The 14,939-nt window shown below is 35.6% G+C and overlaps 1 protein-coding gene across 5 annotated transcripts in view; it reads left to right on the top strand.

The window, feature by feature from the left end:
* The window catches only part of LOC129004934 (myelin transcription factor 1-like), a 197,071-nt gene extending 183,129 nt beyond the window's left edge, over positions 1 to 13,942 (top strand). For 2 of the 5 annotated variants that reach the window (XM_054433652.1, XM_054433650.1), the window contains 4 exons: positions 4,233 to 4,295; positions 5,963 to 6,249; positions 9,035 to 9,186; positions 12,466 to 13,942. In XM_054433652.1, coding sequence (XP_054289627.1) covers positions 4,233 to 4,295; positions 5,963 to 6,249; positions 9,035 to 9,186; positions 12,466 to 12,753 — 790 coding nt within the window. In that variant the 3' untranslated portion in view covers positions 12,754 to 13,942. Of the gene's footprint in view, positions 1 to 4,232; positions 4,296 to 5,962; positions 6,250 to 8,191; positions 8,327 to 9,034; positions 9,187 to 12,465 lie in introns of those variants that run through there. The other 3 variants (XM_054433654.1, XM_054433653.1, XM_054433651.1) reach the window with 3 other exon arrangements.
* Positions 13,943 to 14,939: the final 997 nt, after the last annotated feature.

Raw genomic sequence — 14,939 nt, 5'->3', positions numbered from 1 at the left:
GAATCTTACTTATTTCATATGATCAATAACAAAATCAAAGAGTAAATAAACTATAACCACAAATTTCTATAGAATATTTATTAATCCAACCAGCTGTTAGTTATAACAAATTATATTGCACTAAAACAAACTAAATATTTTAAAGAATGCTCAAAAAAATAAATTAGAATAGGGATGGTCGAGATTGGATTTTTAGTTCGAGACGAGACGAGACGAGATTTTTTATTTCTCATAAAATTTCGAGACGAGATCGAGACGGGATTTCCCTTCTCATACACAACGGGAAATGCACGTTAAAAATGTTTACCTGATTTTGTAACATTGTTAGATGACTGTTTAAATACAAAAATAATGATAATAGGCAAGAATATTTACAATATTTTATTAAAAAACATCAGCATAACATTTTTTTATTAATCACGCCTAACTTAATAAAAATGCCTACGATTAGGAAACATAGTGATATCAGTTAGGACAGAGTTCAACTTATCCTAAAATAAAATAAAACAAAATTAAAGCAATATTAATTTTTATAAAATAGTTACTTGTTTTGACTTTTTATAGTAATAACACATTCCTCACACTGCTTACACTTAACAAAACTTCTCAAATGTTATTAAAGTAATATTTACATTAGGGATGGACGAGATTGGATTTTTAGTTCGAGACGAGACGAGACGAGATTTTTTATTTCTCATAAAATTTCAAGACGAGATCGAGACGGGATTTCCCTTCTCATACACAACGGGAAATGCACGTTCAAAATTTTTACCTGATTTTGTAACATTGTTAGATGACTGTTTAAATACAAAAATAATGATAATAGGCAAGAATATTTACAATCTTTTATTAAAAACCATCAGCATAACATTTTTTTATTAATCACGCCTAACTTATTAAAAATGCCTACGATTAGGAAACATAGTGATATCAGTTAGGATAGAGTTCAACTTATCCTAAAATAAAATAAATCATAAAATAAAAGCAATATTAATTTTTATAAAATAGTTAGGTACTTGTTTTGACTTTTTATAGTAATAAAACATTCCTCACACGGCTTACACTTAACAAAACTTCTCAAATGTTATTGAAGTAATATTATTAAAATAATTAAAGTAATATTTACATTTAAAGAATTAATTAAATAAGAACGCCTCCGCAAAGGAAACGCAACTACAACACGCTCCTGTATTGCGGGTATTGCATTAACTTTCTGCAGGCGTTTTTAATTTTTTTTTTTTTTTTTTTTTTTTTATTCTCGTCTCGATAAAAATCTCGGTCAAAAAGAAATCTCGTCTCGTGTAACGAGATTTAAAATTTCCCGAAAATTTCCCGAAATTTAGAGATTTGACCATCCCTAATTTACATTTAAAGTATTAATTAAATAAGAACACCTTCGCAAAGGAAACCCAACTACAACACGCTCCTGTATTGCGGGTATTGCATTGACTTTCTGCAGGCGTTTTTATTTATTTATTTTTTTTTTTAATTCTCGTCTCGATAAAAATCTCGGCCAAAAAGAAATCTCGTCTCGTGTAACGAGATTTAAAATTTCCCGAAATTTCGAGACTTGACCATCCCTAAATTAGAACATTTAGTATTTTACTATGTATATTTAAATAAACTCTCATCCTCTTACCGAATAAATGAATGTATCAATTATTATAGCATTACACATAGTATAAATAAGTGAATCTCATTTCATTTTCATCCAAATGCTGAATTTGTGTCAAAACGCTGAATGTTTACAGCTGTTACGTTAAGCAAATGGTATTATACCAAAAGCTAGAGTAGAATGTTAGCGTGGGCTGCTAGACTTTTTAGAATTTAAAACTTAGTTTCTAAAAAACTGAAACCCTAAACTAAAATTATGGCTTCGACATTCCCTAGTTCTCAAAATTATCTTTCTTTCAACACAAAAATCATAAAAATCCGTCAAGTTCAGAATCGTGAAATAAAAAAACCCTGTTACGTTTTAATATATAAGATAAAAATATTAGTCAAGCCAACCTGTTCTAACATAAATCTTACTTATTGGAACCATATGTTTTCCTCTGAGTGCAAATAAATTTTGTATAGTAAAATATGCAAAGTAAATAACAAAAACCCCTGCTGCAGCAAACCTGCCGACTAAGCGAATTTCCATTTGCCTGGATTGATTTTCAATTAATATATTAAATTAACATGTATGTTTAACGAGTACCTAGGTTAGCTGCTACAGGGAAACTAATAATGTGTGATTTTCATTAAAATATGAATAGCTTAGTATGAAATAAATAAATCCGCCAAGTTTTATCAAAATACATCCATAAACAAGCCAACTACTGTAGGCGAGAGTTAAGAAGTCCTCTGAGCTCTGGCCTATTCTAAAAATGCAGTCTCTTGCTACTCGACGTCTAGGCGCGCCGGGCGGGTTACTCATGTTCCACGCGGCAGTCAGGGGTCACATCCACTGCGTTAAAACCAAAAGAGCACCTGCAAATACCGCGCGGCAACATACAAACATTGCTGCATTCGCTCTGAGGACTTCTTTAACAGTTTACAATATTCTCCTTAAGAATAACATGGGAATTTTAAATTAACAATTTTTTGAATTTTCTCCGTAACCAATCACCGTACAAAAACACTTTGATTTACTAAATTATTTGTTTTTTTAAGCTCTTTAAATAGGTCTGGAGAAAAATTGATAAATTTTGTGTTTTAGGGTAAATAATGAGAACACCCCATTTTTACCCCATAAAACCTCCCGTTAAACCCCGTTCCCATGGTCCGATCATGCTGGTTCGCAAACTCATTCAAGTTTATCCCGCCTTTACACCTTAAAACCAAATTTTATAAAAATCAGACAAATGTATATACCTAGATATATAGGCTACATGTATGAAATTTTGAACGAATTGTGTTTCTGGCCTCTGGAGACATCAAAATGAAAAAGTAAATCGGTCCCGGGCCTAGGTCTTACCATGAGACTTACGGTAACAGCTACTTCCCTATAGGAGGGATATTCGCTAAAAGGCAATTAGCCTATATAACAGACGAGGTTCACTAGTATTGAAAGTAGGCCTACCGGTATTGCAAGTTTTTAGGTAGCATAAACAAGTGTGTATGCAAACACTAGGCAGTTTTAGTTGTGCTGATACTTGTTCTTGCCTCTAAATATATCTGTGTATGCTATAATTAAAAACTCTCTTTTCCTAATATGTTTTTCTTCAGTGAATTCTTTTGGTATTTTCTCATCAATCACAGTTCTGGTTCCCAGACTTAAAGTTAGGCCTACTTCTTTTCTTAGTTAAATATGATACTGATTCACCAGAGTGTACAGATTCGTCTTCAACCATTTCAAGACATTGATCTGATTTACAATCTATTACCTACTTAGTTATTCGTAATTACAACATCAAATATCTTATACTCAAAACTTTACTATTGAGCAAATTTCCTTCTTTACCATCACATACTACAGGGTGGCGCAGATGGATTGGGTGGTTTTAAAATACTTGTCAAACTGTCAATTTTAAAGGTATTGGATTGAAATAAAGTGCAAAACGTGTAGTCGCAATGGAAGTTTATTGACAACAAATTAGTTAAGATAGTTTTTACATCCATCAAATTACATCCATCAAATGCTTTCCTTCTTGAGCGACGCATTCTTGGAGTCGGTCCTTGAGGTTCCGCATTGCTCGCTCAAGCACATCACAAGGAATTGATGTGATTCCGTTGTGAATTGCAGCCTTCAACTCCTGAAGAAAGGGTCTACATGAACGAACCCCAGACCATTCAGAGTTGAAGGCTGCAATTCACAACAAAATCACATCAATTCCTGGTAATGTGCTTGAGCGAGCAATGCGGAACCTCAAGGACCGACTCCAAGAATGCGTCGCTCGAGAAGGAAGGCATTGGATGGATGTAATTTTTAAAAACTAACTTAACAAATTTGTTGTCAATAAACTTCCATTGTGACTAGACGTTTTGCACTTTATTTCAATCCAATACCTTTAAAATTGACAGTTTGACAAATATTTTAAAACCACCCGATCCATCTGCGCCACCCTTTATAAAACTAAATATTCAATACATTACATTTTCTATTGAAAATATGTTGCTCTCTCAAAGTGTTTTTTATAACAGATGTTGTTTAATGTCCTTTTTCCATCTTGGCTTGATACTGTATAGTGGTGTTGGGAGTTATTTAAACACTAATCCCATATTGTTGCCCTTGCTAACTAATGCAGATGCCCCATTCCTGGATGCGACGGGTCTGGTCATGCCACTGGCAAATTTCTGTCACATCGGAGGTATGTTTCTATGTGTGCGTGTCCTGGCTCTTATTTAATTCTTAACTGCATGTTACCCTCATTTGGTTTCAGTCCAAAATATTCCTCAAATTATTCCTGTTGACTCAAGTTCTACTTTCCTATAATTAGTTTAAAGAAATGGTGTTCTCAAAACTCATAGTTTGTTGCATTCTTTATTCTCCTACTTGCCATCCTGCTTTGATTTTGCACGAGACCTGTTTTATATTGTATATTCTGTAATAAGTTAGGTGTGTACAATTTTATTGAAAATAATCTTCCCATTACTTCTATAAGATACAATAATTTGTTGACACTTGAAGCTTTTGTGTTTGGACTCAATTATATAAATAGCCTTTACTCAGCTTGTAGCTTTGAAGCACCTATATTAAGTTTTGTCACACATCTTATACAGCTTTTGTGTTATTAAATATAGTAATTAAAAATTTAGCAAAGGCCAAGTAGAACTATTTGTTAAGCTTTTTTTTATCTTGACCTACTCAGTGCTCATAACTTCATCAAATTACTGACTGTGTGTCGTATTAAAGTTATATAGGTAGTAGTTCAGTCCTACTGATCTTTAGATAGTATTCACCACTTCTAATTTCTACTTGTTAGGACTCTTAGTATCTTGACATCATCTGTACAAGTGTGTGCAACCTTGTTTCTTGTTGAAATAAATCTTTGTAAATACCTACCAACTTGATGCGGCTCTCGCCGAAAGACAAATTTATTTATTGAGTAATATCGGGTGTAGTCAACAAAACCTCTCACTAAAATACTTTGTTTTCTTTTAGTCAGTATTTCAGAAACTATTAGATGTAGAGACAACTTTAAATGGGAAACTTCACCTAGTTTTTCTTCATAATTAAAATAACTAGTTCCATTTGTTTTAATAAATTATTGCCATTTTACAATATGGCGACTGAATTTTAAATTTCTTATGGAGCACCATTTATTTCAAGGGGGTTTTAGTATTAAAATGTGATTTTAAGACTTTTCATGTTTTCTCCAAGCCTACTTGTTCAGGAGCTACAACATGTTGAACATTGGAAAATGGTGGCTTGCCGTGTCAATTTACGAGATTGACATGACATGTATGAGTACCAGGCTCATATTACATTGTAGGCCTAATATGAGCCTCTTGCTTATAAGAAATTTTAAAGATAGTCCCCATATTGGAAATTAGCGACCGTTTATAAAGAAACGAAATTGATTAGCCATACTGTATTTTGATTATGATGAAAAACTAGGTAAAGTCCCCCACTTAAAATGTTCTCTAGATATAATAGTTTCTGAGATACTGGCAGTGGGACTGTTAAGCTGTTCACACAGTAAGTTATTAAAATGTGTTATTTTAAAATCTCAATTTTTAGGTTATTAGGTAGTAAGCATTTGTTTTATTAGCAAGAGATTCATACTTAATTCTATCTGCAGGTTTGCATACACTGTAAGGTAGACTTTAAATGCACGTTTTTAATGCCACTATTTTGAAATCTGTGTTAGTGTATTACCGTTCTTATAATAGTGCCAACACATACAATTCTGATGAAGAAGTTATTTACATACTTTCATTGACTTCCTTCTCCAACAAACTTAATTATGATTGAGCAGGATCCCATTGTATAGTTTGAACAGTCAACACCTTAATACTAGCCTATTGCCCACAGTGCCTCGGGCTGTCCGATAGCAAATCGCAACAAGATGAGAGTGTTGGAGAGTGGGGGGACTGTTGAGCAGCACAAGGCGGCGTTGGCAGCGGTCACAGCTGCAGCAAAACTGGACGGCATCAACTGTCCCACACCCGGCTGTGATGGCGGCGGACACATCAACGGATCGTTCCTCACACATCGCTCCCTCGGTGGCTGTCCCACGGCTACCAACCCACTGTCCGTCCCGCCTAAGAAACCCCAGTACAAGTACAGCAGCGACGACATGTACTCCAAACCACCAAATCGTGAGTATCAGACATCAAGGCAGTTGAACCCTCTTTACAGGTTGAAGTGTTCGCCATAGTCTTGGTAGAGGTGTTTTGGGAAACTGCAGTGCTTATCGAAAATGTGCAAGGACTGTTTATAGACTGCTGTCACTGTTGAAAAATATATCTTGCAGCTCCTTTTAAAAGTAAACTTATTTATTGTGTTATCTGCTACTGCTTATCAAACTAACCGTTTTAAACAAAGTTACCGGTAGGTTATTTCCCCACAAAACAAAGGACTCCATGAAAATTAATGTAAACTCCAATATCCTATACTCTAATACAAGCTATGTCCGATTGTCTGTCTGTCTGTAACATATAAATACATATTACGGTTGAAATCCAGCGGGAAGGATTTTGAATAATTTTTGGAATTAGGCACTTATAGCCCTAAAAACGTGATTGGCAACAGGCACTGTCTCAGGAAAATTTGTATTTCACTACACAATTCGTTTGGAAATTAACAAATTTATAGGTTGCCAAGTAACTATTTTGGTTGAACAAAATAACAAGGAAAAGTTAAAAGACTTGTAATGTGTTTATTACAAGCCATCCACACTACTATACTAGCAAATAAATACGGTACAGAGGGAAAACATCAGTTGTAACTATTCAGCAAAGATTAATCGATATAGGGGAAAATGTTGATGAGTGTTTCGTGTTGGTGACATTTTAGTGCACTGGCGTCAACTCAATGTTTCACTCATATTTAAGGGTAGATTCAAAATTTTTATACACTCTTTTGTTATATTTTACATAATTTGAGACAGCTGTATTCATATGAATTAGTATTAAAGTTAATTTTATTACATTAATCTTTATAGTAAACAATATATGCTTGAATCAGACTTATCTGTCTTCAGCTAATCAATCATGGAAGAGTATTTTAGAGAGTATGCTCATGCTGAAGTTTTACTTTTACTCAAAGAATGATTTAGATTAATACTACGAAATAATTCAAACCCCTTACATAAGTTATACATAAATAATTGTATTTTCCATGATAAAATAATAAAAGCTAAAATTAGTTGTAAATAAAACGTAAGTTTCCTTTATATTGCTTTTACAATCAAAATAATCTGTACTGAGCCATGGCTCGGTCCCCCAGTACTTTAATGTAGTATAAATAATGAATATACAGTTGGGTAGGCAACTGTATATTTACTTCCATAGTTGGGAAAAAAAAAATAAATGAAAACCAGTGTATAGCAAGATCTACCTGTGTAACATTGTATCTGTATTATAGAATGTGCTAGGTTAACAGTTTTCCTATATATTAAACAGATATTAAATAGAACTTTGTCTCTCTCAACATTTTTAAACAAAGTATCTTCATGAACAGATTTGGATTGAAAGTAATCAATTGCTTATATGATAACTACCAACTACCCCATTTTCCCATACCACTTTCGTGCAAAAATTCATCTTGTCAGTAGTTATGTGTAATAAAATTGAATAGTGTATCTGAGGTCTGAGCTATAACTTATTAGAGAGCAAAACAGTTGTAGCTGCAAGCAATATTCACCTGTACATCACATAAGTTGTTCAAGTAAAGATTTGTATTCATTATGGTAATTTAAGGTTTATCAGAGGAAAATGATAATTACCTTTTGGTTTAATATTTTAGTACCGTAACAATAGCCATCAAGTTAAATTACGTTATAATTCAGCCCTTGAAAGAAACACGTAGGTGATGATGTACTCTCCTTCTGATTGTTTATTTTGCAGTAATAAATTATCTTGTTAAAATTATAATTTACATAAGTTAATGTTTTTTTGTAGCATAGTTGTTTGCATTTGTGTTTTGTGAAGTTACCATTATAATATCCGTTATTGCCTATGCCATGAGTGTCTTAATACAGTTGTTTCAATGGTTCTGCACTGTGTTGTCCGTGTGAATGATATTTGTTGTTGGTTCCAGGGCTCATCTTATCAGACATATTTGATAACAAGAATGGGAAAGGTTATGTGCTGGATCGGGACTTCTACCCGGATTTCTTGTTATTCAATCAATATTGCAGTTAGGTTCCGGGCCAGCCCCCCACTTATAGTGTAGGTACTTTCCCATTCTTGTCACATTTTGTCTGCATGTTTATTTTTTATTAAAAATACAAAACTTTCTACTGTAAATTACATTTGTTCAAATGTTAATAGTTACTTTTTTTCAAAATTATAAATATCTACCATTAAATGTAACTATATCTTATGTCACTTTAAAAGGATATAACTGAAACCTAGCCTATCCTTCCCAATTATAACCTAGTAGAGGGGTAGATGTCAAATTGATTTAATTCTATAAATTATGTATGTTTTAGACTAAACTAAAACCATTCAATGAGCCCTGAAACAACCATAATATCCCAAACACAATCATCAAACGTTTAGATAGTTATAAAAAAACATTTCCACCAAAATCCTTATACTGAATCACTAATGTAGACAGTATTATTGATTGGTCAGAGGTTATACACCACAGTGCATAGAGCACAGAACCTCAGGTTGCTGGCTAGAAGCTAATATTGATTTTTCCTTCCATCACAGATTATACTCCACCCATCCACCCCTTGAGTAGCTCAGCTCATTGGCTATACTTGCATTACTCCTCAAATTATTTATTTACAAAATTAGCCATATATTATCGGTAAAAATTAATATATTTATAATCTCAGTTTTATATAATGAGTTGCATGATTATTATTAATTACTTGCTGTTACATAAGAGTTCATTTCATATAGTATAATAACATATGTGTTTTGTATACAGATTTAGAAGGCAGTGGGGGTGGAGAAGACTTGTATACACTTGAAGCTGAAATCACTGAACTACAAAGAGAGAATGCCAGAGTGGAATCTCAAATGCTCCGATTAAAAACAGATATAAGTGCAATGGAAGCACATTTAAGACAAGGAGACAAGGTATTAATATTTTGTTTTAAGTGACCCGGAATATCCTTTTGAGAAATTATAAATTCTGAACATTGTAAGGACTACTAATTTCTTCTTTTATAGGTTAACTATAATTTTTATTTTTGTCATCATGATTAGGGAAAAACATGCAAATTAAATTATATTTAGCTTATTTTAACAATGTGCCATTTTAGAATAAAACTTTTAATATTTAGAAAAGAAACCTGGGTTTTTAATAAAGTAGAACAAATCAGAAGAAAAAGAATAATTTATTGTTTTTTAAGAGTTGAAAGGAAAGCTCCGTTTAATGATCAAGCAATTGTTAATATAAAATTAGGGATGGACGGGATTGAATTTTTAGTTCGGGACGGGACGGGATGGGATTTTTATTTCCTTCCCAATTTTCGGGACGGGACGGGACGGGATTTTTTCCTGTGCATAAAAAGAAAGTACTGTATTGCAGTTACCAAAAAAGACATACAAAATCAATTTTTACCATTTTGTGGCACTGATCTATAAAAGCCAAAAAATTGGTAACAATTTACAGGTATCTATAGTAACTTGTGACTCGCGGGTCACGGGGTGATCGTCTGTATGACTCACGGTCACGGCGCGATCGTCGTCATGACTCGCGGTCACGGCGCGATTGTCGGTATGACTTTGCGGTCACGGGGTTATCGTCGGTATGACTCCTCGGTCACGGGGTTATCGTCGGTATGACTCCGCGGTCACGGGGTTTTCGTCGGTATGACTCCGCGGTCACGGCATGATAATCGGTATGACTCGCGATCACGGCTCGATGGTCAGCATGACTCCGTGGTCACGGCGCGATCGTCGTCATAACTCGCGGTCACGGCGCGATCGTCGGTATGACTCGCGGTCACGGCGCGATCGTCGTTATGACTCCGCGGTCACGGGGTTATCGTCGGTATGACTCGCGGTCTCGGCGCGATCGTCGGTATGACTCGCAATCACGGCTCGATCGTCAGCATGACTCCGCGGTAAAGGGGTTATCGTCAGCATGACTCCGCGGTCACGGCGCGATCGTCGGTATGACTCGCGGTCACGGCGCGATCGTCGTTATGACTCCGCGGTCACGGGGTTATCGTCGGTATGACTCGCGGTCTCGGCGCGATCGTCGGTATGACTCGCAATCACGGCGCGATCGTCGGTATGACTCGCGGTCACGGCGCGATCGTCGGTATGACTCGCGGTCACGGCGCGATCGTCGGTATGACTCGCGATCACGGCTCGATCGTCAGCATGACTCCGCGGTCACGGCGCGATCGTCATGACTCGCGGTCACGCCGCAATTGTCGGTATGACTCGCGGTCACGGCGCGATCGTCGGTAGGACTCCGCGGTCACGGCGCGATCGTCGGTATGACTTCGTCTCCTGCGTTCGCGGACCTATCGCTCGCAATAACGGCGTTATCGGCACTCGCGAAGCGGAAAAATCGCCGACGATCGGACCAAATCCCGTCCCGAAAAATTCCCGAGTCAAATGTAATCCCGTCCCGATAATCGGGAATATTTTTTTCCCAAAAAATTCCCGAAATTTCGGGACCCGTCCATCCCTATATAAAATCCAAGTTATACAAAATGATTCTAATTTATTTCCGTATATAGAAATGTAAAATCACCTAAAATATGATTATATTTTTGGTAGTTATTATAAAAATACAAAAGAAAAACAGTAAATTTAACCATAGTTTATAACAGATTTTGCAGTAACGGATTTTACGAAGAAACAAATTTTAATATAAAAAAATTCGATAAACTAATATATTTTGCTACGAGTTTTTTGAACATATTATGTTTGGCAGTTTTGTACATGGTGCAACTGACGTAGCTCGAAATGTTTTGTTCACTTTTGTGCAAAGTTAGTTACATTGATCAGTTTGTGATATAAAGTCCATTCATGTTGATAACATTTAAGTATGAAATATTATATTTCAATTGATACACATATTATACAGGGTGTTTATAAAAGAATGCCGGGATTTTAAAAGGTCGTTGCTCGGAGACTATTCAAGATAATTAAATGATTTAAACATTAAATTAAAGGTAAAAGAAGGAAGTGTTTCTCATACTTTGATATAATTCAGAATAATTTAAAAAAATTCTGATTTTCATCAATCTAATATGAGCGTAAAACTGGCTAAGTCAGTACGCTTAGGGCGATACCTGATGTCAACGGAATCTTTTTAGGCACAAAGACTCTATCTTTTACAGATAACAAGTGTTGATTTAGGTATGTCATCGCTTGTTTTTAGCCGCCCAGGTGATTGTCTTTTCAAAACTCTATGGTGCCACGAAACTCATTAAACCGGCGTCAAATTTATTTATCATCAAGTAGATTTAAATTAAGTTTAATTTAGCAATCGATATAAACTCAGTGAACCACAGATTATACGCAGTGCCTTCTGTTGCGCCGTAAACATTGCACGAGCAAGTACCCTACCCCCCCCCGCACCTGTTTTGCGCATGCCAAGGTGAAGGTGGGGGGGGGGGGGGGTTGAAGTTTCCTACCTTACTACACGGGAAACAAGACTTAGTTATTTTAGCTTCAATTTGACGTATAAAACGTTTATTGAATAGTATCCAAGCAATTACCATTTTAAATCCCGGCATTCTTTTATAAACACCCTGTATTTAACAATAGTTTTAGCCATTTATTTGGAGTGAAAAGAACCTTAAAAAGTCATTATTATTGTCTCTGCCACTACAGACACCAACTAAGTTACCGCAACTATTACAGTCACACTGCCATTTGTTGGGTTAAATTAGGCAAATTTACACTTTACTAATACTTCTGATAAATATGATACATATTTTAAACATACAAATCATCCACATGGAGCTTTGCCTGTAGTTATTGTGGAAAATATCATTGCACATTCTTATATCATTATGGATCATTATTATTTAATATCATTGTGGATTCAGATTGATTGTTGAGATATTTTAAAATGTATTAATGTGAAAGTTATCAAAAGTGCACCTGTCTGTTGGGTAAATGGGTGAAGTGGAAAATATTGATTTTACTGCTGTACCCACATTTAGAATGTAAAATTTGGAAAAGATCAAGTGTTAAACACTAAAAAAATATTTTGAAGTAGGCTAATATGCTGATTCAACTTTTGTATAGCCTATGTAATATGTCAAATTTAGCAAATACCTGTCCTGTCATAGTTAAACTGTAGGCTAATGAGGATGACCTAAGTTATTAAAGCTCTCAAACTAGATGGATTCATAAGATTTAAATTAATGTGTTTTTAATTTTCAGGAAACACAACAGATCACACAACGAAACAACAACCTCAACGAGTATTATGAGAGTTTGCGGAATAACGTGATCACCCTGTTGGAACATGTTAGGATACCAAACGGTTCTACTGGAGGTCCTCCGGAGAAAATGACGCATGACAACTTTGACAGCTACTTGAGTAGACTACAAACATTGTGTGGTAGTGGAGTGGAGGGGTCGGCGTACTGTGATGAAAACAACCGACCTATCTACGAAACAGTGAAATCTGCATTGCAAGACTTTACTGTGCTACCGACACCCATTTGAGCTTCCTCCTGGCAATCCTCCCGCCCTGTGTAAAGCGTTGAATGTACATCTGTATCATAGTTTTATACTTGATAGACTGTATATTGTAGTGATCATTGTACGTCTAGGTATTGTATGTATGTAAGCTGAATTTGTAAATTGGATCTGGATTCTGTTCCCATTTAAGGTACCATATGTAGTTTTTGTTACTTTACTGTCAATAGTGTATAGAATATTGTTATGTTTATGTTTGTTGTTATGCAGTGAATATTCTGGCTTAATGAAGTTTCATTCGTGAAAGAAGTTAGAATCATTAAACAGTGTTGGCAATATTTTATTGTTTAGATTTAGTCTCTTTATAACCTTTTTTTAGTGTACATTTTTGCAGGTTTTCTTTAAGCAATTTTGTTGATCAGGAATAGTATTGTAATCTATGATTTGTGAATCAGGGAATATTACTGTATTTGATGGTATATTTATAATACTATGCAGTGCTGGATTTACCACTGCCGCGGCCTAGGGCCGTAAGCATAAGGAAGCCGCAGAGGATTGACAAAAAACATTTTTCAGAACAAATTTTAACTTTTTTAAACCATCAGTTTGCCGGGATTGCAGATGACGACAATAATGTCGCCGTGATTGCGGCCTGCGGGAGATACTCATGATTTTGCCGTAGTCGCGAGTGTCGAAGATTATCTCCCCGTAGTTGCGCCCGTTCCCACAGGGTAAATTCTTATTTGATGTTCACAATTTTGCCGCAGTTAAGTTTTGATCATGTCCCAAGGGTTGCCCATCTCCCATCTCTAAAGCTCATGTCGCAGAATCCCCCCCCCCCCCAAATTTGTTGTTTAACCCATGCCGGGAGGTCTGGTGCATGGTGACTAAACCATAGTTAAAATAGGAAAGAAGTGTCCTCGACACTTCTTTAAATTACATTGCAAATTTATGGGAACAAGCTGTTGGCCCGTCCTATGTACGGGAATCGAGTAGTCCATTAAAACTGTGTATAGTTATATCATTATTTCTATTGACGGAATTGGGAATCCTTTAATTATATAAAACATGTTATTCTATAATAAAAGGGGTTAGGAGGCTGGTGGGATTTTTCAGTCGTGTTAAGCATAGGATGCAACCGCTTGAGAAACATATTGAGTAGGACTCTAGTAGCAAACCATTTGTTAGGTTAATTTTACTTTAACCAAATTGGATTTTCATAAAACAGCTGGACAGTTTGCTTCCAGTAAACCAATTTATATTTTGATGGAACCATAGATAATTATCCTAAACATCTCATATAGTTTACATACTTCACCAACAATTATTTTCATGGAAATGTTACAGACAAGTCAACAGGAGCAGTTGAAAGAAGTAGATTACTTAAACTTATCATACAACCAAGAGGCCTTTAGTAGCACTGTATTTTATTTAATGTAAGAATAATTTATTAGTAGAATAATATATTTCCTAAAAGGCAATGAGTTCATTTGAGAAATGATTTCATAATGAACGGTAAAAACAAACTGCAAACTGCAGATAAAATTTAATAAGCCAACCATAATCCTTTGACAGCAGTTGTCAGTTCTACAGACAGCAGTGTTTCTCACTGTCAATCATGATACGAGTGCAAAAGTGGAAATCCAAATAAATGTATTTATATTTTATAGCCATTATAAAATGATTTATTTAATAAGATAAAATGTCAAATGGGATTTTGATTGCATAATTACCCCAGTAATAAATTAAGGGAGTCGTACAAATTATCTGATAAATCTTTTATGTGCTTCTAACCAACCAATGGCTTGAATCCCCCAAAATCATAAAATCCCTCCCAAAAATTTCCTGATGTAGCCGATTGAGACATAAAACCCCCCTGTGGGCACCCCTGGATGTCCCTGTAATTGGGGCCCGGGGAAGAAGTTCTTGATTTTGCGACGAGTGTCGATGATGTCCCTGTGATTGCGGCCCCCGGGAGATGTTCACGATTTTGCTGCAGTCGTGGGTGAGGATGATAATGATGTTGGTCATGGGAGATTTTCACGATTTCACCGCTATCTCGGGGACTTTCCACCACAGTGGTGGAGGCCGCTCATGTAATTTGGCCTAGGGCTGTAAGTACCTAAATTCCGACACTGATAATACGTACATTGCTTTCCAATCAGACTGAGCAGTATCAAAGTCTTTCGGTAGTGAAAAATTTACTCAAACAA

The sequence above is a fragment of the Macrosteles quadrilineatus genome, unplaced genomic scaffold (genome assembly GCF_028750875.1).
Source record: "Macrosteles quadrilineatus isolate MER2022 unplaced genomic scaffold, UCM_ALF_1.0 Scaffold_13__1_contigs__length_4303367, whole genome shotgun sequence".
In the NCBI taxonomy this organism is placed as follows: Eukaryota; Metazoa; Arthropoda; class Insecta; order Hemiptera; family Cicadellidae; genus Macrosteles; species Macrosteles quadrilineatus.
Note: the sequence above shows the minus strand (reverse complement) of the source record. Positions and strands in the feature narration are given on the sequence as shown.